Source organism: Biomphalaria glabrata, chromosome 5 (genome assembly GCF_947242115.1).
Source record: "Biomphalaria glabrata chromosome 5, xgBioGlab47.1, whole genome shotgun sequence".
NCBI classification, from domain to species: domain Eukaryota; kingdom Metazoa; phylum Mollusca; class Gastropoda; family Planorbidae; genus Biomphalaria; species Biomphalaria glabrata.
In genome coordinates, this window is record NC_074715.1 from 52,373,152 (window position 1) to 52,389,497 (window position 16,346).

At 33.6% G+C, this 16,346-nt stretch overlaps 1 protein-coding gene across 1 annotated transcript; it reads right to left on the minus strand.

Annotated features, from left to right (window-relative positions):
• Positions 1-1,074: 1,074 nt before the first annotated feature.
• On the minus strand, positions 1,075-16,338 carry LOC106058885 (histone deacetylase 3-like). The gene is made up of 14 exons (XM_013216402.2): positions 16,181-16,338; positions 13,893-13,975; positions 13,427-13,569; positions 12,410-12,491; positions 9,768-9,824; positions 9,465-9,520; positions 8,706-8,839; positions 7,959-8,039; positions 7,678-7,751; positions 6,765-6,829; positions 5,643-5,791; positions 4,825-4,904; positions 3,511-3,671; positions 1,075-2,913 (listed from the first exon to the last, which is right to left on the minus strand). The coding sequence occupies exons 1-14, from the start codon at positions 16,230-16,232 to the stop codon at positions 2,838-2,840; spliced, it is 1,293 nt and encodes a 430-aa protein (XP_013071856.1). The 5' UTR covers positions 16,233-16,338; the 3' UTR covers positions 1,075-2,837.
• Positions 16,339-16,346: the final 8 nt, after the last annotated feature.

The window sequence follows — 16,346 nt, forward strand, 5'->3', positions numbered from 1 at the left end:
TTTAATTTGCTTTCAGTTATGAATCAAGAGTCAGCTATATTAAAATTGGAATGTGGTGGTTGTGCTTTGAATGTTTGAGATGGAAAGGGGGGGGGGGGTGTCAGTTTGAAAGTGAAAAAGTGAAAGTAGAAATAACATTGTTATGTTAAGGAATGAGGCTAAAGGAACTCACGATAACAGGAAAGTGAAAATGAGAAAGGGAGATTATCAAATGTGTGTGTGATGGGGTAGAGGAAAGAACATGATGTTTGTTTGGAGTGTTGAAGTGTTGGAATATTAATGAACACCAGTTTATAATAGGCATATTACAATGATGATTTAGTACACTTTACCTTTGTGCTCAATGACAAAAAATGTTTCAACTGAAACTCTATAAGTAGTGTAAAATAAAAACATTTAACATTTTTCAAAATATCCTAGATAGAAGCACTTCTTACATGCGTATCATTATTTATAAGTCAAATGAGTGGAAGCAGAATAAATTGAAATCTTGATTATATTTAGTGAGGAACTTATCAATCTTAAAATAAATGAGCCAAACAAACTCTATGAGGCGCGGTGGCTGAGTGGTAAAGCATTTGGCTACCAAACCGGGGTTTGAATCCTGGTGAAGAGTGGGATTTTTTATTTCGGGATCTTCTGGCGCATCTAAGTCCACCCAGCTCTAATGGGTACCTAACATTAGTAGGGGAAAAGTAAAGGCGGTTGGTCATTGTGCTGACCACATGACACCTTCGTTAATTATAGGCCACAGAAACAGATGTACATCATCTGCCCTATAGACAACAAGGTCTTTTATTTTCTTCAGCATATGTTGTGTAATAAAAAAAAAAAGAAGAAAAAAAAATCACAGCACAAAAACAAATTTACTGAGATTTAAACTTTTAATTTTGATTTTAAGTTTAGTAAAAGAAAACTGATAATTCCAAGATGTAAACCAGTGACTCTCAAAGTGGGTCTATATAGACCCCTAGGGGTCTACGAAGACTTCCAAGGGGTCTAGGAGACAAAAAAGTTTGGGAACCACTGATGTAAACTAAAAAAGATTCAAACATAAAATCAAGTTGGAGCTCACCCGTTTTGCAACAGATTTTTTAATGTATGAAATGTATGTTTTGAGTCAATAAAAAATTACAAACTATGGTGACATTACAGGACAAGAAAACAGTTTGTCAAGAATTCATCATTTTAATACACATTGAATGTATGGTTTGACAGGTGAAATGTTTATTTATAGCAAAACCACAGACAAGTATTAACATTTTTTTTTTATTTCGCAAAGATTCCTATTTGTAAAATTTTTTCTGCATTGTCACATCCTGAGATAAATCTCAAGTTATATATATAGGTTACAGACACAAACAATCAGGTGCTACTGTTATTAAAAAAAACATTATCAATGCACATAATCTCACATCCACTCACAATAGTCACACAATGATTGATACAAAAACTAAACTATGTACATTTCTTACTCTTAAACTTCATCGAAAAAGTCACAAACTCATGAGTCCTTGTACCAACAGAAATAAAGAAATTACATCCAAAACGTGAAGATACAGTAAAGTCTTTAATATGTGGTAATATGTCAAAACAGTATCACTACTTTAAGTAACCCAGTAGTTCTGCTCTTTTAGCTAGGACATGATCCAAGTAAGGATGGAGCTATGCAAGAGGTAAATGAAAAGCAACATCAGACTTGGATTTCTTGTTTTTTTGTTTTTTTTTTGTGGATAAAAATCATTTTGTCTAATAGTTATAGACAATCATTTATTTCAGTTTCACACATTGGCTCTACGATCAGTACTATCCACTATCAGTACTATCCACTCATTTTGTTCTTTTTCACTTAATCATTTTTGGATTCCTACAGCTATTTCTTCATCTAATCCATTTTTACAGATTTTTCCACATAATTCTCAAGATACTAAAATGCATTTAATCTGGCAGTGTTAAGCATTAACATTCTAATTCATATTAAAGTAAGTTCACCTTTTAGACCTTGTGATCTATTCTAATTCATAATCCAGTAAAAATAACAGATTTAAAAGATAACACAACAGTTGAAATTAGATTTAAAAAAACAACACAATAGACAAAACTTTACTAACTGCATACTATTGTGTTTAAGATCAATCAAACACATTCTTGGCAGTTATTTAGGCCAGTGGGAAAAAGTGACTATATATTTACAAATATACAGCTTTGAACAGGACTGTGCTTAACAGGCAATGAATGATTTAAAATGTTCAGGATACAGATCATCTCTGAGCTCTAAGTAAACAAGTGATGAAGAGGAATACTTGTTCCCATGTCACAAAGATTTCAGTTGTATGTTAAACCTACACTTTCTTTCATTGCAAAACTTATCGTAATTAATATCAGCTATACACAAGCCCAACACTGTGAGATGTAATAAGAATACACCCCAACTTTTAGAAACTCTAGTTTTTTAATTTTATTTTTAACATTAATTTAGATAAGTCAGAAATAATGGTACTCTTGTAGGTTATAATATGAACAGCACTGACAAGCAAATGTTTGATATTTCTGTTACAGAGCTGTTGTGTGAACTGTGGGGCGTCTATATCATTGACTCTTTTATATCTCTAAGGTAAAGTCAACATGCTACATTACTGTACTTCCCAGCCTACATACTCATGCTAAACATTCTAACAGTATTGTCTCATCTGTGAAAGCTATTTATACGTTAGACAGCCTGTGCCTGAGACCAGCTCATATATCAGGAAGTTTGAAAGATGGATGATTGTGTGGTCTGGTTGAGTTGTAGTATCAGGAAGTTTGAAAGATGACCATGTGGTCTGGTTGAGTTGTGGTCAAACATCAAGGTAGCCGTCATTTTCTTTATCGTTGTCTTTATCTCCATCATAAAACTCATTATTTGGTTCAATCCTGTCAACAGAATATAAATATTAACACTAAGCAACAATTGAACCTTTCCAGAAATAACAAATTGATTTGTGAAACAGATATTTAAATTACAAAAATCAATAAACTAAAAGTCAGTAGGTTTTGAAGAAAAAAAAAAGGTCTTCAAATCAATCTGAAGATATGAAAAGCTGACAATTTCACAGCCTTGGTGTACCTTAGGCAGGTGTTATAAAGCTCACCAATTTCCTGAGATGAAAAGAAAAACTACAACTGAAGACAAACAAATATTGTAAAAAGAGAGCTTAAATCGAGCTCCAGTAGATAAGGATTTTTGCCTGCGGTGAATCGGATACACTATTAAGGCCACAGCTGGGACAGAGCAACCATGTTTTTGGGCCAGCAAAATGAACAAGTGTTCTTAACTTCTCTAACAAATGGTAAGCTTCCATAAGACTTGGGTGACTTAAAGTACATTCCTAACTCATACTTTAAAAAATAAAAAAACTTTTAATGGGAGTTTAACTCATGGTCCTAAGCCTCAAAATTAGTAAATCAAGCAATTTGGTCCACAATACTCAAAAACTCAGAGACAATAAAACAATATAAGAATGCATCAACCTTTTATCGAGATCATCTGTTGAGTTCCTGACATCAGGGTCTGGTTCTTCTGTGTTCTCAAGGCTCAACAAGTCTGAAGGAATGTCCTGCATTTGGACACTAGGGGCTGCTGTCAACATTTTTAAGTTCTCCATCACGCTGGACTTGATGTTATCCAGATACTGCAGAACAAACATGCAAGACGCAATAAAAAGTACTAAACTTTATTAGCATTCAAAGTAAAATTCTCTTTGATACGGTACCAAGTATTAATTGGGATAAATAATGTGGAGTTTGAAAGTTTCTTTGGCAGAGATGTCATGAAGATGTCATGAAGGTGTCATGAAGATGTCATGTGGTTAACACTACAACCACCTCTCCCCCTTTTTTTTTTCTTTCATCATATTTCAGGTGCTCATTAGAACCAGCTGGAGCAGTTGCAGTAAAACCACAAACTATAAATCCTGTCGCCACGATTCAAATAAAATAATAATTTTATTTTAACTACTTGATGGCGGCAACATTTTAAAATGTGAGTTTTGAACAAGTGAAGAAAAGTAATTTTAAACATTTAGACCCGATACGATAGTTAAAATTGACGCTGGAATAAGAAATTTTACACAAACCTTGAATATTTTCATTGAAGTTTAAAGCTCAAAATAAGTTTTAACATTGTAGTGACCTAGTTTAGTTAAGAGATTATGTTAGATAAAAAAAATATTTTCCTTCCTATCCAGATAATGCGGAACAAACATGCAGGACACAATAAAAAATACTAAACTTCATTATTAAAAAATGTTTAGATAATTTATTTTTTTAGAAAAGGGTGGAGGAAATGTGACCTAGTTGAGTTAGGAAGATTATGTTAATTTTGAAAATAAATATATTGTGCATTGTTTTTAGCGACGGTAAAAGTAGTGATGTAGTCAGACAGACGAATGATGTTGCAGAATACGGGTACATGGTAAGATGGATATTGAATAGACTGCTAATTAGAGAGACAAGACGATCCTCCCTATCTGAAAATAAACATCAGTTGAAGTATTCAGAAGTCTTATCAAGAATATTATGGTTAATTGTGGTGTCCGTTGGATATTTTCAAACTCACAGTACAATAAGTGAAGTAGTCTTAGACAACACACAACATCCGAACCAGGACATAATGACAGATATAAATAATAATTTAAAGCTCAGCCAAATGTGATTTTAAATATATATATATATATATATATCTATATATACAAATACCACTTTGTTTTATTTGTTAATAATGAAATATAAGACAGAGGTGAGAGAGTTCTAACTACATTGTTACAAATAAACTGTCTACTGTACCTGTCTTGTGTTCAAATTTTCTTGTTTTGTAAATATTTCTGGATGCAGTAAGAAATCAGGTCCAAAGTATTCCAGATATTCTGAAAAGATCATTTTTTTCATTACATTTAAAATAAATTTAAATTTAGCATAAAGCTTGTATAGATCAACACAAAAAAGTGGATAACTTTAAAAAAAAAAAAAAAACTATTTTCTGTTAGTTTCGTAAACTGTCCCATTGGCATTAAAAAAATTTAACTTATATATGTAACTACCCAAATAGCTATTGGTACCCATGATGACCTTTCGACTGGTGTAAAAAAAAATTCAAGGTTCGACTGTAAGGCTCACAAGATCTGACGAGCTTGCAAAGAAGAGCACCAGGGAATAGAATAGAAGGATAGGAAGACAAAATAAAGCGATAATAAATAAGTTGGGAAAAATAATCGTTGGGAAGACAACAATAGAAAAGTCTAATCCTGACAACAGACAGAGAGGAATAGAAAGACATGATGCTCTACTGGTGACGTAGTGCCCCCAACAGTTCAACAGACTAAGGGACAGGAACTGAGACTTATTAGATTACCATAAAAAAACAACAACAAATAAACAACACCTTTGTACTAAAAAAAAAAAGGAGAGGATGTATGACATCTTCAGAGGATTGTAAAAAAAAAAAAAAAAAAATTTGAAATGATGATTATGTACAGCAGTATTTTGTTTAGTTTGATTGTTAGACACATTATCTATCACTGTCATTTTTGTCAAAGTGTTTAACATGGTGATTCCTGTGTGACCACACTTGTCATCTTGAAGAAAAAAGATCAGCTGGTACTTACCATTGTAAGGTATTTCATTGCTAATTTGTTCTCCAAGCACCACTGCTGTTTCATAGGTCCAGCAGCGAGCTACGTTCCTTTTGGTGTATCCACCCCCTCCTAGAACCAAGAGCGGCAGATTGAAAGACTTAACATATTCGACGCATTCCCTGAAACAAATACAAAATTTTGACAAGCCCAACAACATACGTAAAACAACCAATTTCTGTGGAAAATTTTAACAGCTTTTCCAAAATTATTTTAACCAGATCAACTCTTCAAATGCCACAGAATAACCAGGGTCTTAATAAAGTTTTGTGTATAGTGTAATGTGTGCATAAAACAGTTAGCTACCTATCCAAGGTGGTTGAGTGAAAATCCTGACTTTGAGATGTTTGCTGAACGTAAAGGTAGTTCCCCTTTCAGACCTTGTGGTCTATAGGGCAGATGATGTAAAGGTCACCTGTTTCTGTGTCCTACGGTTAATGAGGGTGTCATGTGGCCAGCATAATGACCAACCGCCATTACTTTTCCCCAACTAATGTCAGGTACCTATTAAAGCTGGGTAGACTAAGAGGCGCCCAAAGATCCTGAAAGAAAAAAATCCCAGTTATCCCCAGCGTTCAAACCTGTGACCCCTGGTTCGGAAGCGAAGCCCTTTATCGCTCAGCCACCATACCTCGAGAACGCGTAGTGGTAGCACAGAAAAATTCTAACAAATACCCCCACCCACTGCATGACCACAAAAGAGATTGGAAATAGTGCCCTGAAAATAATATGGCATGAAAACTACACTGTCTAAAATGTAATCTAAAAAAAACAAAAGTGCATGCCCAGCTTGAAAGGAGCTTTTGGTAAATTTGTATGACCTGACATCTAAGAAATCTAAAAAACTTGTCCAAAATGTCTCAATACTTACCCGTGACCTTTGATAAATGTCTCAATACTTACCTGTGACCTTTGATAAATGTCTCAATACTTACCTGTGACCTTTGATAAATGTCTCAATACTTACCCGTGACCTTTGATAAATGTCTCAATACTTACCCGTGACCTTTGATAAATGTCTCAATACTTACCCGTGACCTTTGATAAATGTCTCAATACTTACCCGTGACCTTTGATAAATGTCTCAATACTTACCCGTGACCTTTGATACTGAGATTGAAACATCCAAGTCTATCACTTCCAAGGGAGTCAGCACCACACTGGATGAAGAATATTTAATTATTCATAGCTTTCAATGTAGCAGACGTCAAAGAATATTTAATTATTCATAGCTTTCAATGTAGCAGACGTCAAAGAATATTTAATTATTCATAGCTTTCAATGTAGCAGACGTCAAAGAATATTTAATTATTCATAGCTTTCAATGTAGCAGACGTCAAAGAATATTTAATTATTCATAGCTTTCAATGTAGCAGACGTCAAAGAATATTTAATTATTCATAGCTTTCAATGTAGCAGACGTCAAAGAATATTTAATTATTCATAGCTTTCAATGTAGCAGACGTCAAAGAATATTTAATTATTCATAGCTTTCAATGTAGCAGACGTCAAAGAATATTTAATTATTCATAGCTTTCAATGTAGCAGACGTCAAAGAATATTTAATTATTCATAGCTTTCAATGTAGCAGACGTCAAAGAATATTTAATTATTCATAGCTTTCAATGTAGCAGACGTCAAAGAATATTAAACATTCATAGTTTTAAATGTTAAAATAAACAGTTTAAGTTTCCCTTTCAGAATCCATTAATAGTATAAAATGTAGCAGACATAAAAGAATATTGCTGGGATTTATCAGAGAAAAAATTATCAGACATATCAATCATCACAAAAAAAAAAAAAAAAAAAAAAAAAAAAAAAAAAAGTTTTAATATAAAATAGCTGTGAAGATTTACAAAACAGTTATTGATTGTGATGAAAACAAGTACTTAGGAAGATTTTGTTGATTTCTTTTGTTATGTTTAGAAAAGCTAAGTGGCACTTAGATTAAAATAGTATATTGCAGATTAGTATATTTTACTTCTATCCCATCATGCAATAAATGTACCTGCAGGACAACAACTGTAGGTCTATAGAACTCCATAACGCTATTTATGATTGGTTTGAAAACTTGTAAATAATCTGAAAGTAAAAAAACACCAAAGCGTAAGTCTACTGGCTGATTCTAAATTCATAAATATAAGCTCAATCTATGACTTGAGTAAAAAGATATTAAACATATTGCATGAAATACAAAATTAAGAGATGGTTTATACACTTGAGCAGACGGTACAAAAAGACATTGATTGGTATTAAGCTAGGAGAAATAGAAATAAAGGCTCAACTCACTAGTGTCATCAATTCCTGTCAGAAGGGGAACATTGACGGAATAATATCTGCCACTCTCAGCGCCAACTTCATACATATCACCTGCACAATGTTTAAACTTAGCTTTAAAAACATGTGATGCCTGTACACAAAATATCATTATCTCCGCTTCTTTTTCTAAATGTCTTTTTAAAAATAATTTTGATTCGTATAAATTTAATACCATTATTAATATGTGTATTAAATAAAAAACAAAACCTCACAATACTGAGCTATAGAGTAAAAAAAAAATTTCCCTATTCAGACCTTGTGGTCTATAAGGCAGATGATGTAAAGGTCATCTGTTTCTGTGGCCTACGGTTAACGAAAGTGTCATGTGGCCAGCACAACGACCAACAGCCTTTACATTTCCCCAACTAATGTAAGGTACCCATTAGAGCTGGGTGGACTCAGATCCGGAAATTAAAAAAAGGCTTCGTCAGGATTCGAACCCCGATCGGAAGCGAAGCGCTTTATCACCTCTGAGCTATAGAGTACAAAGTTAAAATAGCTAAACCAAAATATATATATAAAAAAATTTGAAAAGAAAACTACACATCTGAACGCTCCTACATAATAATGAGAAAGAGGAAGAAGAAGAATGTAATTAAAGTCTTGACTGTAATCTATTAAAACTTTTTTTTTAATGGCCTCTTCAGTTACCTGTTCCAGGGAAGAAGTATTGACCATACATATTAAAACCTTTTTTTTAATGGCCTCTTCAGTTACCTGTTCCAGGGAAGAAGTATTGACCATACTTATGAAATGAGACTGTCATCACCCTGTCAGTTAGATAAAAAGCTTCCTGCACGCCATCACCATGATGAATGTCTATGTCAATGTACAGAACACGAGGATGATATCTGATGAACAGAGTGGACAGTTTGTATTTAACATATTGTCACATAAGGGAACAAATTTTAATGAAGACTTGGCAAATAGCTAAAATGTGTTTTCATTAATCCACTAGTAAAAAAATGACTACTTCAGATAATGTATTTAAAAGATAAACAATAAGGTAGCAGATTAAACAATTTATCGATAGGTAGCACAGTAAGTTTATCAGTTACAGTTTATATTAAAACATTTGAAAAAATATACAAATATATGTAGTGGAGTGGATACGTTTTCAGGAAACACCAGCCACCCCGATATCCACGTGACCCTTCCCCCTAGATGGCACTTGTGTCTGCGCATAAAAAGGCAGACAACGTGGGCACTGTCCATTCTACCGGCATCTTTTGTCGCTGTAGTGTCCGTATGTTACTGGATCTACGTCATCTCCACTCCCTTTTGTGCCTGGTTCTACACCATGTGTTTACGTATGGCTGCAGGTCTTTGATGTATAATAAACAGTTTGGAATCGTCCTACAAGTTGCCTTCGTCATGTCATTTAGTTTGTTCTGTGCCAAACCCACCACATATATACTATTTAGATTGCAGATTGGGTGAATATTAATACAATTTCATTCATGCCTGAAAACTTACTTCAAAAGTTCCAGTATGGCAATAACAATGTCATTCACATAACAGAATCCAGAAGCCTTCAGGAGTACACAAAAAAAGTTTTATATTAGCCTTCACACCAATTTATTGCATGATAGTCATAATTAGATTCCAGCCTTAGCTAAACTAATTAATTTACATGCAGAAATGAATTTCACATTTATGCCAATTATCTAGGATTAAAACAAGTAACAAAAAATAGGGGTGAACTTAAAATGGATTACTATTTTCTCTAATGGAAGTAATTACTTAACATAATGTTCCATGTCTGATGTTTTTACTAACCTCATACTTCTTGGCATGATGGAGTCCACCGGACCAGTTGATGGCTATGTCGCATTGCTGGTTGACAGAAAGAAACATAGCAATTATCAGGACAACTCTGACAAGACAATGACCCAATCATCATTTTTACGACTTGAGGTTATGGGTCTTCATAGTTTACACCTCTCTAGATAGGTCTTCACAGTTTACACATGTCTCTAAATAGGTCTTTACAGTTTACATGTCTCTAAATAGGTCTTCACAGTTTACACATGTCTCTAAATAGGTCTTCACAGTTTACACATGTCTCTAAATAGGTCTTAACAGTTTACACATGTTTCTAAATAGGTCTTCACAGTTTACACATGTCTCTAAATAGGTCTTCACAGTTTACACATGTCTCTAAATAGGTCTTCACAGTTTACACATGTCTCTAAATAGGTCTTCACAGTTTACACATGTCTCTAAATAGGTCTTCACAGTTTACACATGTCTCTAAATAGGTCTTCACAGTTTACACATGTCTCTAAATAGGTCTTCACAGTTTACACATGTCTCTAAATAGGTCTTCACAGTTTACACGTCTCTAAATAGGTCTTCACAGTTTACACATGTCTCTAAATAAGTCTTCACAGTTTACACGTCTCTCTAAATAAGTCTTCACAGTTTACACATGTCTCTAAATAAGTCTTCACAGTTTTCACATGTCTCTAAATAGGTCTTCACAGTTTACACATGTCTTTAAATGAAACCTAAATCACAAACACAGGCTAGGTTTAGATCTATTCAAATGGATTTACAACATTGTGAATTTACCCTAAATACATTAACTCTCTCTCTATCATATTTTTTCCATGTTTCGACGAAATTCTTCATTTAGCTCGTTACTATTTCACTACCCTGTTATGATTAAGCTGTAGTAACGTTTTCATTTGTTATCTGAAAATGTTTTATTTGGTTTAGAATTAAAGGGGAATGCATGCACTTTTTCTCTAACACAAAGTAAAGTTTATAAAATCAAACATTAATTTAATTTAATGAGGTCAAATCAACGATAGTATCGTTTATTAGGAGAGAAAGAGTAAATAAATGAGGTCACATAAAAGTGGGGTCAATATAATACATGTACAACAATGCCTAACTTCAACATCTCAAAATGTTACAATCTTGTAGTGAGACACAGACAGAGATCAAGTAAAGTCTTCCAGTCTCTAGTTCACGAACATGGTTGTTATTTCTTTTTTTCTCCACTTTGTCAAATCCTGGCTATACTCTTTAACTCATTAGCTACTAATGCTCCCTTCCCCCTTCAGTACTAATGCGTCCAAACGCGCCCGCCACAGCACACATACAGCGTGACTTGCGTAGCTCTCGTTTTCCTGCGCGATGCGTGGTGTTATTTTGAGCTGGCTGGGTTTTTTAAAAAGTAGAAATATAGATCGTTTCGTTAAAAAAAAAACGGATGTTTTTACGTCTTTCGCTTCAGTTTCTATGGGCCTTCGAAGTTTGTTGATTTTTTTTTTCGATTTTTCTTAGCTGCACATGCCATTTTCTCAATGACCTTTCAATTTTTAGACCCGTTATCGCAAATAATACACTAAATACAGCTAATAATGAACTTGATATTGATCAAGACATTGATCATTAGAATTTAGCGCTACATTTAGACTTAGATCTAGTCCGATTCAGAGAGAGTGAAGGAAACATTAGATCGATCATCTATCCTAGATCTAGACTATTCTGGATCTAGCGTCAATGAATCTTCAACATCTTTGACTAATATTTTGAACAGTTTTTATTTACCACATGAAAACTTTAGATGAAATAGATCTAGTTGGGGGTGTTCACAACGTTGGGTTGGACAATGGTTTGATTACATTTACTTTGTTATGCTAGAAGTCATGAAATCTGAGACACATGCAGAACCACATCAGCATGATGCCGTGTTCAGGCAACTAAGGGCCTCACACGTACCCAGTGAAAGTCAGTAAATACTCAAGACATATACAGATTTTATATATAAGCATAATGTTTATTGTATAGGCCTACTAAATTCCTACTTAAAAACATTACTGGTCTTTGGGTAAAATTTAAATATTACCAAAAATTACAGATCTGATTGGGGATGGGGGGTCCACCAGTCTTCAAAAAATCAGGCACTCAAACAAATTTTCATCTTTACCTGTTGTTTTTAGTGTTTTAATCTTGTAAAACCTATTCAAGTTATACATCATTTTAAAGGTCATCCATTTCTCTTTTTTTAGAAGTATTTTTTATTATTGATAGATGTTGTTTTAAGTTTTTTAAAATATATTTTGTAAAGTCAGTCTATTGATGTTTTGGAGTTACCTCCCCTTGCTTAGTATTTAGAGAGATGCTGCTTAGGTATGGGCTTAGTAGCTAATGAGTTAAGTAAATGGTATCAGCAGAAGACATTACTGTTGAGAAAACTAGATTCAGATGATCCTTATGATGACCTTTTTAACCCTTTTGAAACTAGTTCAATAAAAATTATAGTTTTATTGGTAATTTGACTGAATGCAGTTATTTATATACACACACCAGTAGATAAATGACAGTAATGATTTGATGTCTTGAATCAGACTTATAAAAGTATGAATAATGACATGAAGACGGGACTGAATCTGATTCAGAACACTTACATTATTATTTAACTTAGCAGCGCCCTCTAGCGAAGCCCCAGTGTACATCTTGCAGAAGTCAAACATTCCATCAAACACAGGACTGAAATGCAAAAAGCAGACTTAAATACATTTTATGGCTTAAATTTATAATTCTAATTAAAAAAAAACAACAACAACTCCTAAAGTTGATAGCATTGTGAGCTCAGGTAGTGGTGACCAAATAGTAGTAAGCTTTGCTAAACAAGATATTAAAACGCAGCCCATTCAGACCTTGCATTCTGTAAGGCTGATGATGTATGTTTCTAAGGTGACAGTTAATGAGGGTGTCATGAGGCCAGCACAATGACCAACAGTTTCCCCAACAATTGTCAGCTTAACTAGTAGTGACCGAATGGTACAGAGCTTAGTTAGTGGTGACTAAATGGTAAAAAGTTCAGCAGGTGGTGACCTAATGGTACAGAGCTTAGCTAGTAGTGACCTAATGGTACAGAGCTTAGCTAGTAGTGACCGAATGGTACAGAGCTTAGCTAGTAGTGACCGAATGGTACAGAGCTTAGCTAGAGGTGACTAAATGGTAAAAAGTTCAGCAAGTGGTGACCGAATGGTACAGAGCTTAGCTAGTAGTGACCGAATGGTACAGACCTCAGTGCTGACCAAATTATACAGGCCTTAGCTAGTAGTGATATAATGGTACAGACCTCAGTGCTGACCAAATTATACAGGCCTTAGCTAGTAGTGACATAATGGTACAGAGCTAATGAGTTGGAAGGCCAGCAAATTTGTATTTTTGCAATTCAAAATTGGAGTCTACTCAAGTTCAATGAAACACTACCTTGTGGTAAAAGCAGGTTACAAGTTATTTTGCAGATAGCATAACACCCCTGTCTTACATATTTACAAGGGAAATAGATTTCATGTGCCTCAAAATTAGTATGAAAACTTTACTTTTTAAAATTTTATTAAAGTCAGATCTTCACACACTTTTAGTTTTAACTTATTTTTAATACATAAAAATATATTTTTTTTTTAAATTACCAGTCTTCTCCAACATTATACAAGGAAAGATATTTGGTGTAGTTCTGAACATTCTGTGGGGTCACTGAACTTAAAAATTGAATGTAGTCATCCGAATGAAATCGACACATGTCTCGTTCTGTAGCTTGATAGGGTCTGTATAACTAGGAAGAAAAACAAACAAACAAAAAAAAAACCAACTACAATCCCTTTTTTGTAAGTTTACTGGGTCTATATATTGTGTACATCTAATTATCAAAGAAAAATTATATATATGAGTTATTTTCCAATTTGAGAACTGAAGCATTTTATACAATTATACAACAGTCTATAGTCCAAGTCATTGGTTTTTCTGGCTAACTCGGGCAACCCATTGAAGTTCTAATAGCACTAGGGAAGAAGGAACATTTGTAAAAATTTGTCCTAGCATCTTTGTGTTTGTCTGAGTGATTTATTAATTACTAGTCAAGAAATGCTAAGTCCTTACTTTCATTTTTTTATGTAATCCATATCGGAGTACAAGACTATGTGTGAGAGAAATTCTGTGTGGCTTCATGGGATGACCTGGACCTTAAAAAAAAGAAGATACATTTATAAGACATTTCCATTATTTTTTATATGTGGGAAGCGTGGTCGAGAGGCTAAGTACGCTTAAACTTGGCCTGTCTTGGCTACCTATGAAGGGGGCTCAAGTTCGACACCAGACTCGAGCAGAGTTGTGTTAACTGAACGCCTAAAGGCAGTATGGAAGACCTTCTCCCAGATACCCCCTCCCACTGGTGCACAAATGAGATTGGACCATAGCGCTCTAAGCATGATATAAGCATGAAAGTTGCGCTATAATTATAGCACTAATAATAAAAATGCTTTTCTTTCATCAATGCGAGAAAGTTACTGAAGATTTGCTGTTAAAGAATGTTTTAAAGATACATTTGAAAAGGTATGTAAAACTTATTGAACATTTTACACATACTTGCTCCTCAGAAAGTCAAAGAAAATACAAAATACTATGTATTGCAATTTGATCTTAAAACAATTAGAAAACAAGCCTACATTGTAGTAATTAAGACATGCTGACTGTAGACATTCTTTATATCATTGAATGCAATTATAATACTATAACACTATAAAACAATTTGATTTTTTTATTATAAAAATTTTGGACAAAAGCAAAAGCAGAACAGATTATTTATAGGAAAGCATGACAACATTTAAACCCTTTTATTTTCTAAGCCATTTACTTTTTCCACTGGCCTAATTAAGACAATTTGTCATCACTATTGTCTCTGTATCTCCATTTTTTGTAACTTGTGTCACGCCAATGCTGTTGGTCAGTCAAGTCTCAACCTCTTAAATAATCTTTTAAAGTACAGATATGTTACTTCAAAAGAGAAGATCTGTCCTGCTATGCTATACTTCTTTTTCTTTGTGTGTGACCTCAGCATGCCCAGTCAACTGTGATTGGTCCTGGCAATTTGGACCTAGTGATGATCACCCCTTCCCTAAGTAGGTTTTCCAAAGGTTTATTAAACGTCACTATGCCACACATCACAAAGCTACTGGTCAGACCTGTTGTACTGGTACTCGTAAATCTTATTAAATACAGACAATTATTTTGTTTCTTGACAAGTTTTGGATGTTCCTTTAGAAATGAAGATTAATAAACATTCTCTAGCCTGGTCGCGCAGTATATGTGCTGGACTGTTGTTTTGATGGTTCTGGGTTCATACCCGGCCCACTCCCCAGCGGGAGGTTTGTGCTAGGATGTAGATAGTCTTCAACTCTGAAGAAACATCAGAAATATGTAAAGCAATATAAAAAAAAAATATTTTTTTTTACACCCTCCTGTAGAATGGCAAGTGATGGTAGCAGGTGGAGTTCAATATTAGATCTACCAGGCACTAAGACAGTGACAGCGGCACTCAAAATAGATTCAGAAATCTAGATTCTAAATCTCATAGATCTATATACTTAATTGCTTAAATTTTTTGTTTACTATGATATTCTAAACTAGAAAGAGATCTACAGTATTTTACTATTTTACTTTTACTAGTCAAGACTCAGTCCAGATCTAGACTAGAGGTATCATATTAGAATAAAAAAGTATATTATATATAATATATACTAATAGATCTAGATTAGATTCATTAGATTATAAATTAAATTAAATTGATTCTAGATTTAGAAATTTAGATTTTATTGAGTCCTGATATATATATATATATATATAATAATATATATAAATATAAACAAACAGCCAGCAAATCTAGAATAATCTAGATAGATTTATAGATCTAGATTCTAGAATCTAGATCTAAAATCTAATAGACCTAGACTAGATTAGACTCTAGATCCAGAACTACTAGAAGCCCTAAAGAAGTCTCAGAAGAGCATGATTTTGCAGTTGCAGACTTGAACTTCACAATCTTCACATTCAAATGATTGATTGATGATTCATTGATTGATTGAATCATTTGAAGTATTCAGTAGACTATGACTATGTGACTTACTCAGTTTTGTTTTAGTCTTAGATATTAAAATATTAATGTATAGACTAGATCTATATAGATCTAGAATGTCAATGTAGATCTAGATCAAATGTAACAATTACCGTGCATTAATTTTATAAATTTTCTTTGTAACTTGTTACGGTTATCGATAACAGGTGATTTATAAAGTAAACAATCACAATGTTCTTTAACTTTATGACTATAAGAATAGATCTAAAGTATATACAGCAAAATATGGTGATAGACATGTGATTAAAATGATTACCATAGTGAAAGTTCCCAACTTCAGGGTCATAAAAATACGCAATAGTTGTCATTTTCTTTCTTATGACTTATGTTTACAAAACAATCATAACTAGAGTCTAGTCTAGATTTTACTTTGTTTTGAATCCGGTGACCTCTTTCGTTTTAAAGATAAAATTGTTATAATA